General features: G+C 33.8%; 3 protein-coding genes across 3 annotated transcripts; 1 reads left to right on the forward strand and 2 right to left on the reverse strand.

Moving 5' to 3' along the window:
* Positions 1 to 4,071: 4,071 nt before the first annotated feature.
* On the forward strand, positions 4,072 to 7,860 carry LOC112523458 (glucan endo-1,3-beta-glucosidase 3-like). Its single transcript, XM_025133075.1, has 4 exons — positions 4,072 to 4,144; positions 5,969 to 7,222; positions 7,315 to 7,342; positions 7,512 to 7,860. Exons 1-4 carry the CDS (start codon positions 4,072 to 4,074, stop codon positions 7,663 to 7,665), a joined length of 1,509 nt encoding a protein of 502 aa, XP_024988843.1. The 3' UTR covers positions 7,666 to 7,860.
* A 275-nt stretch (positions 7,861 to 8,135) lies between these two features.
* LOC112523100 (F-box protein SKIP28) lies at positions 8,136 to 9,473 on the reverse strand. Its single transcript, XM_025132542.1, has 2 exons — positions 9,122 to 9,473; positions 8,136 to 8,662 (listed from the first exon to the last, which is right to left on the reverse strand). The coding sequence occupies exons 1-2, from the start codon at positions 9,461 to 9,463 to the stop codon at positions 8,153 to 8,155; spliced, it is 852 nt and encodes a 283-aa protein (XP_024988310.1). The 5' UTR covers positions 9,464 to 9,473; the 3' UTR covers positions 8,136 to 8,152.
* An 803-nt stretch (positions 9,474 to 10,276) lies between these two features.
* On the reverse strand, positions 10,277 to 12,595 carry LOC112523599 (dynein light chain, cytoplasmic-like; the record flags this gene model as incomplete). Its single annotated transcript, XM_025133267.1, has 2 exons — positions 10,277 to 10,587; positions 12,398 to 12,595. Coding segments are annotated over 2 exons (354 nt in total), but the record flags the coding sequence as incomplete, so codon positions are not given.
* Between the last annotated feature and the right edge of the window lie 1,896 nt (positions 12,596 to 14,491).

The raw sequence follows: 14,491 nt of genomic DNA on the forward strand, positions 1-14,491 counted from the left end.
AACAATACTTAATTCTCTTCTAAAATATCAAATATGTCTTTTTCTTTACATTTTATTTATTTGATTCTATGTCATTTAAACTTTCATTTTACTGTTCTTAAAATATTATATTTTTATGGTTTCTATATTTTGATTAATTAATGTAGTTCATAAATATTAATAATATAGAAAATGTATAAAATAAATATTGGAAACTATGTAAATGTTTTAATTATTTTGATGAAAACTTTCTGATAATAAATTTTGTTTTATTAAATATTTATTTGATTATAATTTGATAAATTACATAATTAATCAAAATATATAAACAACTCATTAGAAGTAAACTGATCATTTTATTTATTTTGTCTTGTATAGTTATGTTTTAGCAAATACTAAATAATTATTCTGCCATGTCAAGATACCAAAAATACCCATGATGTTAAATTGAAAACATTTCATTTATGGAAAATTAGATCAAAATTACCATAAATAGGGAAATAACGTAATAAACGAAGAGGTTTGTTTATATGCACATAGTTGATGTGCTAAGAAAGAACCGAAAGGGTGACCCATCTGACCATTTAATCATGATCCTTGGTTACAACAATAAGAGGGCGTTTCATTCGCATGATAATTTTTGAAGAAATGAAACATGTCAAATAATTTGAAATTTAAAATGAATTGAAATAAAATATTATCAAGTTTGACCATGTATTTAATTGACATAAATGAAATATAATATGTCTAATGAATTGAAATTTATGTGTTTGGTTTGGAAGATAATTTGAATGAGGATCAGGCACACATCTTTATCGTGGACCGCGGTTCACCTTAACAAAACGGGAGTAGAATAGCATGCACTAAATCCCAGCCGTCGGATTCATGTGTCTCTGACATATCCGCTTCCACTTAGTTTTTTACATCACTTTTATTTTGTCCTTTTATGTGAACAGTAATGTGTATTCGATTTTTTAATGTTTGAATATTTAAGAAGTGTATTTTATTGGTATTCCATTTTATTGGTATAAAAATAAGGTCAATCTCTTTTTACGTTATAAATTGTTAACAATTTAAACCATAAAAGTTAATTAATAAAAAATAACCTTTTCTCTCTCCTCTCGTATTTCTTGTCTTCATAACATATATGCATACATGTATAACTGGATGTGCATATAAAATAAACATAACTTGTTGACACTTTTCATAAACACTTATAAATACTTTGTGAACAATTGTTTTTAAATTAGTGATTTATAATGGATATCACAAATTATGGAGTTCTCCCTCGTATTATATATATATATATATATATATATATATAAGATAGGGAGAGACAAAGGGGGAGGTTTATTTCCCAAACATGAAACAAGTTCATTAAAATTTCATACTCATATACAAAAGAACTTAATCTATAAAAGTATTATATGAAACAATTTCATAATATTAAACAAATTCATGAAGCAAAATCATTAAATTAAACAACAAAATCAACGGATAAAGGTGAGTTGCACAGTTTATACAAATATCAGTGGTTTGTGTTTGATATGTCACTTATATAACCTTTTTTGTGATGTAAATATTATCACATGTGATGATAGATTACTTATATTCATAACATATTATCATATGTGACATGTACAAAAATTCACATAGTGGATCATAAAGATCATATGTGATATGTAACATATCATATGTTAAACGAAGTCTATCACACATGAATTAAACGTGGATCCAAAAAATTTGATTTTTTTTTATCAAAGTATATCTAAAAAAAGGTTATATAAAACTTCCTATAATAATTTTGAATTTATTAAATTAAAAATAAATAAATCTAACAGATATAATTAGATTTTTGAAGATTCATCCAATTCAAAATGATAATTATCTTAATTATGAATCTTTTATGCTATTTTTAATTAATGAATTATATGGACCATATTTCTTCTTTTACTCTCGCAAATTAGTTAGTTTATCACATGACCCTCCTCTTATGTGTGTGTGTGTGTGTGTGGAGGTTCAAATGAGAACACTCATGTTTTGCAAAAATGCGATAACACTCATATCACATGTGATAATACACGTGAGGGGGGTTGGTGGGTGCGGATGACGTATCTTGTGCCCTAGGTTGTACCAAAGATCGTTTGCATATTTGATTTAGCATCACATGTGATAGATTATAGTGTCATATCAAGGACATTCTTACCAAGTGTGATAATATACGTGAGGGGCTTAGTCGTGTACAAGTGACTTGACCCGCAACCTAGGACACTTCAAAGGTTGTATGCATCTTTGATTTAGTATCACATGTGTATCATATGTAAAAACATATGGTATAACATATTCACATGTGATTGATTTGTAGTAAAAGGGTGTTCTCACGTTCCCGTAAAATGAACGTGTTATTATTTGACTCTTTCCCTGTATATATGTATGCATACATGATCTATGAGACCGGTTATAATAAAAATGCTAAAAATCTTGATAAGATAAAAAGGGAAAGCTAATATGTAAAGATGAACTGACAATACACATAACTCATACAGGTTCACATATACTTCTTCAAATCGATTTTTTCAATGATTCACATACGAACATTTCTTTAATCATCATTTTCTTACTATCTCACGATATTTAACTTTCCTATTCGAACTTCCCATTACTATTTATATATGTATTTTTTTTTGTAAGGGTGTCCGGGCCAAAGCCCGACTAATCCCCGACAAATTTGGAGGCTAAACATGACCCCACTTAAATGTCGCCAACACTCCCCTCTCAAGGCTCGAACTCGGGTTCATGACTATGTCATGCCCAAGCCTTTACCACTAGGCTGGAAGGTCTTTGACTTTATACATATATGTATTTTGTAGGGTTCAGTTCAAATAAGAATGCTAAATATTGTGATAAGGTAATAAAGAAAGGTTAATATATGAATCATTAAAAAATATAAAAACAAATCTAATATTTATATTAAATCATATCTGCTAATCATTCTCGAGTTCTATTACTGCATATATTTATTATGGAATATATATGCCACAGAATAACAACATTCCAATCAATGTTGACATGAGAACATCGACCCTACACATAAAACTAGACACATTGTCATAAATGGTTTAGATTTTTTGTCGATAAATATGTATATTAAAACCACTTACTATGGTTGATGCTATGTACTGATTGCACCAACGTATGATCAAGAAATTAAATGGACAAATTAAACATGCAATGAACTGTTGAATTAATATCTACAACAACATTAAAAAACATCTATTGGAAAGAACGGAGCTTTCGATTGGTATTACCTACTACTGGATTTGAACCAATGACTTTTGAAATTTGCTGGACCTGCACGAACTTGTTGGAAATGGAGTATCGTGCTGGAGGTTTATGGCACTGTAAAAGCATCAAATTTAAGAACTAATCGTGGATTCGTGGCTAATGAGACACGACGGTTGCAATGTCCACATATGGAATTTACGAGCAAGATAATAACCGACCTTCATTGACTGAAAGTAATATACATATTAATCATTCGTCGGGCTTAGGAATTTTAAAGGGAATGGGGTTGTCATCACCTAGATGGCCCGATATATAATTAAAAATATCTCCATTCTCTGGATTTACATAGCGCATGTTTATAGTAAAATATATTTTACTTTTATCTGTGAAAAATTTAAATATTGTACTTTTTGGAGTCAATTTTGATTTAAGATTTACAGATAGTTAATGTCTAACAATGAACGGAAATGGGGAACTCACGGTCCACTACAATCCTTGACAGAGATGATGACGATTCTAATTATCGGTAGCACGATAAAGATACTAATAACCGGCTTAAACCCGACCCGTTGGTCTTCCATGTCCATCGGAAAAAAAGAAGACACTCCCAACAGACGGAGCCATTTGAAAAAAATAATAACACACTACTAATAAATGCCCCACCACACTACCACCCCATCCCCACCATTCTGCCATTCACACACCACTCTCTCTCTCTCTCTAAAGAACCCCCTTCTGTCTCCCCTATTTCTCTCTCTACATTTCTTCCTTTCTGGGTTCTTGGGGGCTGGGCTGGAGCGTTCATCAATGGCTTCTTCAAGATTAATGGCACTTTTCTTCCTCCATTTTCTTCCTTTAGCAGCCATAGCAGCAGACCAAGGTCAATCTCTTCTCTTCACTTGCTCTTCAAATCTTCAAATATATATATATATATATACATATATATGTATGTATATTGTGTCTCTTTGGCCTGAAATTACCATCTTTCACTTGAAAAATCATGGTTATTTGCAATTTTTAGCAGTTTTATTCCCCAAAAAAGAAATTTATCACATTACCTTTTCAAATTTTATATTCTTAGCCTAAAGTTTGGTTGTCATTACAGATGTATAATTAGGGTTTATAATGCCAAAGATCCAGAAAAAACTCATCAATCCAGAAAGGCATTGTCTTCATAAGCTATAAACCCTTTTTCTTCTTCTTCATACTTCTCACTGTAAACAAGTAAATTTCTGTTTTTTACTGTTCTAGAGAAAGAAAATTACAGGTTATACATATATATGTATGTATAGTGAAATTATATGTTTTACCATTCATGTACAACTCAGAAATCAACATTTTGCTCTTCAAAATTCTTCATCTTTTGAGTAGTTTTATTCCCCCAAATCAAAATTTTCACATACCCATTTTTCATATTTTTGAATTACAATCTAAAAGTTTGGTTGTTATAAGAGGTTTTATAATTAGGGTTTATGGAGTCAAGATTGGGCAAAAGCTCATGAACCCAGAAAGACATTGTCTGTATAGAAGCCATAAACCCTTACTGTTCATACCTGTGTCCATTATGAGTAAAGTTTTGGTTTTTACAGTTCTAGAGAGAGAGAAAGAGAGAGAGAGAGAGAGCTTCTAGGTCTATACTTTTGGTTGAATTTTTGTAACTTTACCTTAACTGACCTTCCTAGAATACCACCACTGAAGTACAACTCTTTATTTGTTATCTTTTATTTGATTTTTTGAGCATTAAAGTGGGAATAAGAGGACTATTAGAGATTCCATTTGGGTCCATCCAGATCAACTTTCAAGGGCGTTCTTGTCATTTTCTTTACTTATGATCTTATGGAATTTTTCATATAAAATTGTTAAACCCATCATTGCTCCTGATTCCTGAAAACCTGCATTTGCCCATCCTTTTGATTACCTAATTTTGATGATTGTTTCTTAAATTGTATGATATCTCTTAAGCAACTTTTGTCATTCATATGGAGAACATTCATAAAACTAGGACCTTAAGCCTGCCTGTTTAATAATCACCAAACAGTGATTGACCTTTTGACCATTCATTACAAAAGAATTGGATTTATATAAGGAGCTGGTTGGTTGGTTTTCCATTAAGTCCTGTCTAGATAAAGCAGTCTGTGTGGATATAGATGGGATGTTTTTTGTTTTGGAGGACTTTTTCGTAGATGGAAGGAGATTGTTTTCTTATTTGGGAGGGACAGGTTTGGAAAAAACTTGGCTTTCTGCATAAAGCTCCCCCAACTTACTGAATAAGCCACTTTTTATATCATTAAGTCACTATCAAACAGTTACTTAAAGCTGACCGAATAACCGAGTCCCATTAAGCTCATTAAGCTGCTAACAAACATGGAGGGTTTTTTCGGGAGTGGCAGGTTTGGAAACATTCCAAACCTCGTCTTTTTGCATAAAGCTCCCCTAGAAGCTTACTGAATAAGCCATTTTCTATATCATTAAGTCACTAGCAATCAGTCATGAATAGCCGACCGAATAAGCTGTGAGTCCTACCGTCCTATTAAGATCATTAAGCTGCTAACAAACAGGATCTAGATGTTATAATAGACGGCTTTATGGGACTTAAGTTTATATAAGACCAAAATATTTGTGAGTCCTGTATACAGGTGTTACAGTAATATGTTAAGACGTATTTAGGGATTCTAATAAGATCTGTATCGGTTTTTCCTTTCAGATGCTTTTGTAGGCGTGAACATAGGCACCTCCCTTTCCGACATGCCGAACCCGACTCAGGTGGTGGCCCTTCTCAAGGCTCAGCAAATTCACCATGTCCGCCTCTACGATGCTGACCAGGCCATGTTGCTCGCCCTTGCCGGCAGCGGAATCCGTGTAACCGTTTCCGTTCCGAATCAGCAGCTTCTTGCAATTGGCCAGTCCAATGCGACTGCCGCCAATTGGGTGGCTCGTAACATCCTTACCCATGTCCCTGCCACCAACATCACTGCCATATCGGTGGGGTCTGAAGTCCTCACCACCATTCCTAATGCCGCCCCGGTCTTAGTCTCCGCCCTACAGTACATCCATGCTGCCCTCGTTGCTGCTAGGCTCGATTCCCATATCAAAGTTTCCACCGCCCACTCTTCTTCGATCATCCTCGACTCCTTTCCTCCGTCCCAAGCCTTCTTTAACCGGACCTGGGACCCGGTGATGGTGCCGTTGCTCAAATTCCTTCAGTCCACGGGATCGTACCTCATGCTCAACGTGTACCCGTACTACGATTACATGCAATCCCACGATGCGATCCCATTGGATTACGCGTTATTTCGCCCTCTGCCGCCAAATAAAGAAGCCGTAGACTCGAACACCCTTTTGCACTACACTAATGTTTTCGATGCAGTGGTGGACGCGGCTTATTTCGCGATGTCGTATTTAAACTTCACAAACATCCCGATTGTAGTCACGGAATCTGGATGGCCTTCGAAAGGCGATTCCTCCGAGCCGGATGCCACGATCGATAACGCCAATACGTACAACAGTAATCTAATCAAGCATGTTCTCAACAACACTGGCACGCCGAAACACCCGGGCGTGGCCATCAGTACATACATTTATGAGCTCTATAACGAAGATTCTCGGTCTGGAGCAGTGTCCGAGAAGAACTGGGGCCTTTTTGACCCTAACGGGAGGCCGATTTATGTGCTACATTTGACGGGTTCAGGAACCGTGTTGGCTAACGACACCACGAACCAGACCTATTGTGTTGCAAGGGAAGGCGTGGACCGAAAGATGCTGCAGGCTGCGTTAGATTGGGCTTGTGGACCAGGGAAAGTCGACTGTTCGGCTATGTTGCAGGGTGCACCCTGCTACCAGCCCGATACTGTGGCTGCACATGCAACATATGCTTTTGATGCATATTATCACAGGATGGCTATGGCCGAAGGGACCTGCGATTTTAACGGGGTGGCTACCGTAACGACCACCGACCCAAGTAAGTTCGGTTCACATGCATAAGAACTGTTACTTCGTGCTTATAATGTCGTTTCTTTCATCGGTCGTCTTACTGAATTTTGTTTCTTTCAGGTCATGGCAGTTGCATCTTTCCGGGAAGGTAAAATAATCGAATACGATGCATTCTTTATTCATTACTTACAAAATTGATGTTATATTACCGCTCTACTTTTTCGTGTAGAGACCCGCCCCAAATTCATATACCGAGTTCGTTTGGTTTTGTTCGTTTTACAAAATTAACGTTATGGTTTTCGTGTCACCTTTTGTAGTAACGGGAGTAACGGCACCTTCATTAACGGTACATCTCTAGCGCCATCCACGAATTCAACTTCATCAGGTAGCTCATTGGCTTTCAACTCAAACGATTACGTTTCTTTTCGGAGACTTGTTGCTGTGTTACTCTGGGCCGCGGTGTTCTTGTAAATTGTCGGAAAAATTGGTTCTTGATTACCCGATTTTGTTCCTCCCCAATAAGCGGGGAGGAGGGTAAGGGGTGGCATCAAAGGTTCGAAACTCGTAGAAAAATGTCGAACTTAGGTTAATTCGTTTGTTGATTGTATTTGTAGAAACAAACGAATTGAGATTTGTTCTTCGTAATCTATCATTCTTGATTTTGTCGATTTTGCTTGATTTTATCATATGATGTTCATATTGGCTATTTTAGACGATTTCCCTCCATTCTAGGGTCAGTGTCTAGCCCCCATTCAAGTGGCCTCGATGGAGTTCCAAATCTGCTACACACTCGTGGGATCACAAAATAACGCTGAAACTTCACAACAAAACATTGTGAAGGTACTGAAAACACTGAACCTTCACAGCAAAACACCAAAGGTAATGTGCTCTGACGGGTCTCACAAAAACAATCGGGTTTCACATGATCTCAAGTCGTTTCCGCTTTAAGACAACTCTTTCAAATTTGATATTGATGAATACCATAATAACAAGCCTCACATACAAAACCAGAGGAGTTTGGAAGAAGACATTGCTTGTAAGCATGGTTGGTACAATAAGGCTTGTTACAGAACCCACATTTTGGCAGTTGAATCCAACAATCTTCACACAATTTATCTTCACAAGCTGCTTCGCTATCTTCGTCCTCGTTAAACCCGACACATTTCCCGCACTCTTCGCATCTCGAAACGCACGATTTACACCCTCGACAACCCCTCATCGTTCTCTTCCTCTCGCACGTTTCCAAAGGACAATCATACACCATCGTCACCTCGTCACATTTTGGACAAATTCCAACATCTATTTGGTCCGGCTTTAGCAACGAGTGGAGTCTTTGAAGGTGTTCTTTGGTGAGGTTGAAGATACCGTTTATCTTTAGGCTGGTTAAGGTGGCATCGTGTAGGTTTAACATCGTTACTGCTCCGATAATCCCTTCTGGTGTTAAGCCAATGCAGTGTTGTACATGTAGCTAAACGATAATTTTAAGTTAGACTCGGTCATAAAACTGAAGTAACCAAACAAGGGTACGTCATATGTAAATGTTCTAACAAACTGTTTTATATGACTTAATATTATAAGACCATATACTTATACATCAAATTAAATGTATTAACCACAAGGGTGATGTCTGATTGGTTTGAGCTTGGCTCCAAAGGTCAAAAGTACCAGGAGGTCCCAGGTTCAAATCGAAATAAAAATCCCCTTGTGGCCATGGAGGTTCAAATGCGGTGACTCCGGGCTATCTGCAAAGCAGGTGGTCGTCTTGGGATTAGTCGGCTCGCATAGCGGGTTTGATATCCAAGTTAATAAAAAAAAAGTCTTACAAAGCAGTCTATTAGAGCATTTACACGTATTTAGCGTCCTACAAAGCCGATCTTGTTGTAGTGATCGTAATTGAATCAATTTGAAGATCATGAGGTGATGATACCTTGTTAATATTGGGATTCATGGCTATGACATCTTGAAGCCCATGATCTGTAATCTTGGTACAGTTGATAAGAACCAGAGTATTTAGCCTTCCCGTTGCTTTCGAAGTTATCTTCATCAAAATTCCGTCAGAAATCCTTCTTTTTCGATGCTTTTCGTCCACCACGATGTTCAGCCATGACAAGATATCGTCGTTCAACGCATCTGTGAAGGATCTGCAGACTTCAGCCATGGCGAGAAGCTCGAAAAGTGGAAGATAAGGCAATACAAGATAAAAAGATTCATGGGGTTGTCCTGTGTTTGATGAATCTTGATTGGTTTCATGTGAAATCTCCATTTCCATGGCTGAAAATTGGTTCAAGAAAGTTGGATGGTGGTTTTAAGGTTAAGGAAGAACTGTTATTTGAAGATAAGAGTAACGAGTGGTCCATATTTGATACACGTTAGGTGATGTTGTTTGGTATGCAGATAGGACTGTACTGGGTTGATGTGAGTGATGCAGACGGATGAAAGAATTTTATGTTTTTAGGGTTTTAATTTGACATGGATGGTTAAGTAATTATTAATTTTTTGCAATTTTCCTCGTTTTTTGTTCCACTTTATTTTGGTGGAACTGCATTTTTGTTTTAACCAGTCCTGTCTCAATCTAAATATCACACAAAACGCAGGATAATCGAAAGAAAAATTGATCAAAATTATCAATATCTTCAACCAAATTCACTTTTTAGCCAATTTAAGCATCAGATTCCTATTTTAGCCAAAGTTTATGCAAATGCATTACGTATTTGTGTAAAACCTATTTTCATATAAAAAAGGGAAAAAAAAAATTCTTTTTGCAAATGAGGATCTCTATGCAAAATTGAGTAAAGATTTTTTGATATGAAAATAGGCTTTATGCAAATGCGTAAAGACATTTGTATAAACTCTTGCTAAAATGAGAATTTAATTGAAAAAATGACTAAAAAGCGAATTTGGTTGGGGAGATTCACTATTTTGGTCAATTTTCCCCCAAAAATGCAGTTTTGTCTCGGTCATATCCTACCTGATCAAAATGCACGTCAAAGGCAAACTAACAACATTTTGTTCTGTTATGTCTCATCCTACGTGCCAGAGTCGTTTCATACTCAAAGAATAAGATCAATTGACAAAAGGGTCATTAAGGTACAACACGATTAAGCTTCAAATTTCCAAAAGTACGACTTCCATTTCTTTTTTCGACCAAAAGAACATCAAAAGCTACAGACTCGTTATCTATGGAAACATGAAACAAATGATGGAACTCGGAACAAAATCTGAACCTTTAGGTCGTGGTTAGCGATCCATGGGCTCAACGACGGTCTTGAAAAGGAGAACGTAGACTTTGTTAATGGAAAAATACAAGAAACCTCCTAACGAATGCGTGACATACGAGCCGAAGCTGGTTCCCACGATGCAGTGCCAAGCCGGTCCATATGATGTGTCGAATTCCTATTAAACAAGACAACCGTCAAATACCATTATTCCAAAATAAATTATCAAATAGTCATTCGTCCGGTAGCATTCAAATTAAACATAGTCCCACTTTTTCAAAAGATCAAGCGTTCAATTCTCATCAAATTTGACAAATACATATAAATCTGACAATAAATGGTTTTTTTTAAAGTATATAATATTTATACACGACAAATAAAACAAATAAAGTCACACACCATTCTTACCTTTAGTGATGTTTGAACCTCTAAACTTCCAAGAGTGCAAATACCCTTTGTAGCTGGCATCAGTGTTAACATCAAAATAATTTATATATATTTTAATTAAATTGTTTGAAAAATATATAATAAAAAAGTATATTAATTCACATGTTTTAATAATAATAATAATAATAATAATAATAATAATAAATAATAATAAAAAGTAAAAAACAGGAAAAGTGTATTTATTATATTGGCCTAGAACTTGATGGAAACATGTCCATGAAAAGTTTCACACAATCCAATATTACTTTGTCCAGCCAACCTAAATTGACAGCATCCAGATTCCAAGCAGAAGAAAATATTGTCATTAAAAAATTATATAAAACTAAAAATAAAAATATTGTAATAAAAAACCTATATAAAAAAAATATTGTAATTTTTATGTAAAATAGTTGAATCAAAATTTTCTTTCATGACCACTTAATCATGAAAGTTTCTTGATCATTCAGACCATTTAATCATTCTGTATCAAATCATTCATTTAATATGTCATAATTGTCATGAAAAAGAATTCTAATTTTGTTTCTGTCAAATAGTATTTTAGAAATATAATAAGTAGTTAAATGTTTTTCTTATACCATTAGTTTAATAAAATATTAAAAATAAATTAAGACGTCTAAACGTTTAGTTTAATTGGCAAAGAAACAGAACAACTTTGTTCAAATACATTATATATTTGAGTTGGAATCTTATGGGAGACAGGTTTTGAACCCCTCCGTTAATCTCAACCGTTGAGTCAACTCTGAAATTTCTCATCATATGTGATTTCTAGGAGGCTGATTTCATTTGGACCGGTCTAGATTAGTGGTAATGAACATTTTGCTTAAATAGAATAAATTAAGATATTAAAGAAATGAAGTCAATCAAAAACCTCAAATCTCCATCATCAATTCATATCAAAATTGGACAAAAAGGCTAAAAGATGGCAATACCAGTAATGGTATTAAACAAATGAATCTCACAAGGTTACGAAAAAACTGAGACATAAACAAATGAATCTGACACCATAATAAACCAATTTTGACCATTTTCTTTGGATTTTTTCTGTTTGTTCCCCTTTAAAAAAAAAAAAAGAAAGATCTAAAAAGATGAAAAATTTACTATCTTTTCAGATGATTCTGACAATTTTCTGTTTATCCTTTGCAACAAACATTCTTTGGGATATATCATGTTTAAATACGATTATTTCAGGCTACCCGCAAAGCAGGATGTCCTTCTAAGATTAGTACAACGAGTTGGATATCTAAGTTAATAGAAAAAAAAGACAATCTTGGATATTCAAGAAAAATGATATTATTTGCATTCATAAATCAAGATTTAACCAACCCACAAAAGGTTTCTTGGGTTTTTGGAGAATTAAATCCAAAAATATGGTTTTTGAAGAATAATCTAATGAGATTCAAAGAATCAAAATGAAATGGGGTTTAGGGTTTCCAAAGCCTCTAGAACCAGATTTAAAGAACCCATAATGAAGAAGAAAGAAACACCCATGATTTGTTGTAATTCTAAATCAGTAAAAACAGAGCATACTCATACTGTAATACCTTTTTGAGGGCAAGGGCAAGGCGTTTGCTGTCAATCTTGATACTACCTCCATTGTTATTTGGAAGTGGAGAATTGATGGAATGCAGATGATCTTTTGCACATTTGAAAGCTTTGTTTTGTAAAGCAGTGGGCATATCAGAAGCTTTGAGCCTGATAATAAGTTGGAGTTGTTGTTGTTGTTGTTGGTTTTGTTGTTGTTGTTGTTGTTGTTGTTGTTGTTGTTGTTGATGTTGTTGTTGTTGTTGTTGTTGTTGTTGTTGGTTTTGTTGTTGATGAGTTGCTTTCTTTTTCTGTAGTATCAAATTGCTCAAAAACTTGCTTCTTCTTTCAAGTTCTTTCTCTGCCTCCTCCATTAAAACCTCATTCCAAGATGATGCTCTGTTTCTTGAAATTTATGTGTTTAAACAAGGGGAAATGGGGTTTGTTTAGTGGATGAAAAGTGAAAGGTATGTGAGAGATGGGGTTTACTGTGATGGGAATGATAACGGTCATGGAGTGGGGGCAGATTTCATTATGCTTTGTGTCATATTGCCCCCATTCAGATAGTATTACAAACACTAAATTCAAGTCGTAGGTAGGTGGACAAAAAATTATATGATACATTAGTTATTAAAGTTATCATATATAATATAATATTATATTTTAATTTATATTAATATGTATGTATGCATGATTGCATATCTAAAGGATACTTCTTTGGAGAACCAATAAAATTATGATAATCGTAAGGAATTGTGATAACCACAAAAACTTGTGCATCATGTGTTACTTCATATGATTTTTTTTTTCCATCTAAAACTAAGATTTAGAATATTGATCAATGTATATTTGTTTTATAATGTGTTTGTTTCACACGTACTCGGTTAATAATGTGGACATTTTTTACATGTTTGTGAAACAAAAATATACATGTAAAAATGTTCATATGTAAACCAAATACACATAAAACAAACACGTTACGAAACAAATATATGTTAACTAGTACATTATATTTAGACGGAAAAAAAATCATGTGAAACAAAATTATAAAGTAAAAGTTCTCACATATCTTTTTGAAGTTATCAAATGATTAAGCTGTTTTGCACATATAAATATTATATATAAAATAATATATTATCATATTATAAAGTTATAATACATATGTGTGTATATATAACAATATATTATAGTATAATTTAAATTTTATATAAATTTTTATGAATCACATTATAATTTATGTATATATATATATTGTTATTATTATTATTATATATAATAATAATAATAATAATAATAATAATAATAATAATAATAATAATATAGGAAAATTAATTAAAATAGCCATCTTCAGATGTTGGTTTCATCCCTTGGTCATTTTTCTCTTAAAATCATCAAAATATCACTAGGTCCGTAAATGACATGTTCACAATTTATGGAAGGGTTCAGGTGTAAAAAAAGAAGTTTCTAAATCAAATCCACAAGTATAGGGATTAAATTTGTAAATTCGTCCCAACACCTCACAAATTGGACATGGACTTGCGGACCTATATCAATTTTACAGATTTGGTCTCTGCATTTGATCATCTAGTTCAGAAACTTTTTTTTTGTACTTTTACTCTTTCGCAAATTACAGACTGCTACTTGCGGACCTAGTGACATTTTGGTTATTTTATGAGAGAAATGACCAATAGGTGAAACCACAAGCCGAAATTTACTATTTTAATTTTTTTTTATAATTTATAATCAAATATTATATATAATAATATATTGTTTTACAATAAAATACAATAAAAAATTATATTATAATGACATATATGTAGGTGAAGGATCGCGTGAGAAGAGAAGTTATGGTGAGAAACGTAAAAAGAGATTTGAACCTTTGATTACTTTTAATCTCATATCCACTCATGAATTGCGTTTTAGAATAAAATTTATTCGGTACATCTCATTAGTGTTGGCATTCAATTACAATTGATCCAAATGTGAAGATTTCTTTTTACTTTTATCACCATAACTTCTCTTCCCACCGGAACATATATATTATATATATATATATATATATATATATATATATATATATATATAGAGCCAAGATCAAATGCTAACCAACCCTT

This window comes from Cynara cardunculus, assembly GCF_001531365.2.
Source record: "Cynara cardunculus var. scolymus isolate 2C chromosome LG 12, CcrdV1, whole genome shotgun sequence".
NCBI lineage: Eukaryota > Viridiplantae > Streptophyta > Magnoliopsida > Asterales > Asteraceae > Cynara > Cynara cardunculus.

Excerpts from the sequence above, each read along its gene's own strand:
- LOC112523100 (XM_025132542.1), bottom strand. The coding sequence starts at position 9,463 with ATGGAAATGGAGATTTCACATGAAACCAATCAAGATTCATCAAACACA. Across the intron at positions 8,663-9,121 it reads TGAATCCCAATATTAACAAG|CTACATGTACAACACTGCAT; the intron begins GTATCATCACCT and ends ATTATCGTTTAG.
- LOC112523458 (XM_025133075.1), top strand. The coding sequence starts at position 4,072 with ATGGCTTCTTCAAGATTAATGGCACTTTTCTTCCTCCATTTTCTTCCT. Across the intron at positions 4,145-5,968 it reads AGCCATAGCAGCAGACCAAG|ATGCTTTTGTAGGCGTGAAC; the intron begins GTCAATCTCTTC and ends TTTTCCTTTCAG. Across the intron at positions 7,223-7,314 it reads CGTAACGACCACCGACCCAA|GTCATGGCAGTTGCATCTTT; the intron begins GTAAGTTCGGTT and ends TGTTTCTTTCAG.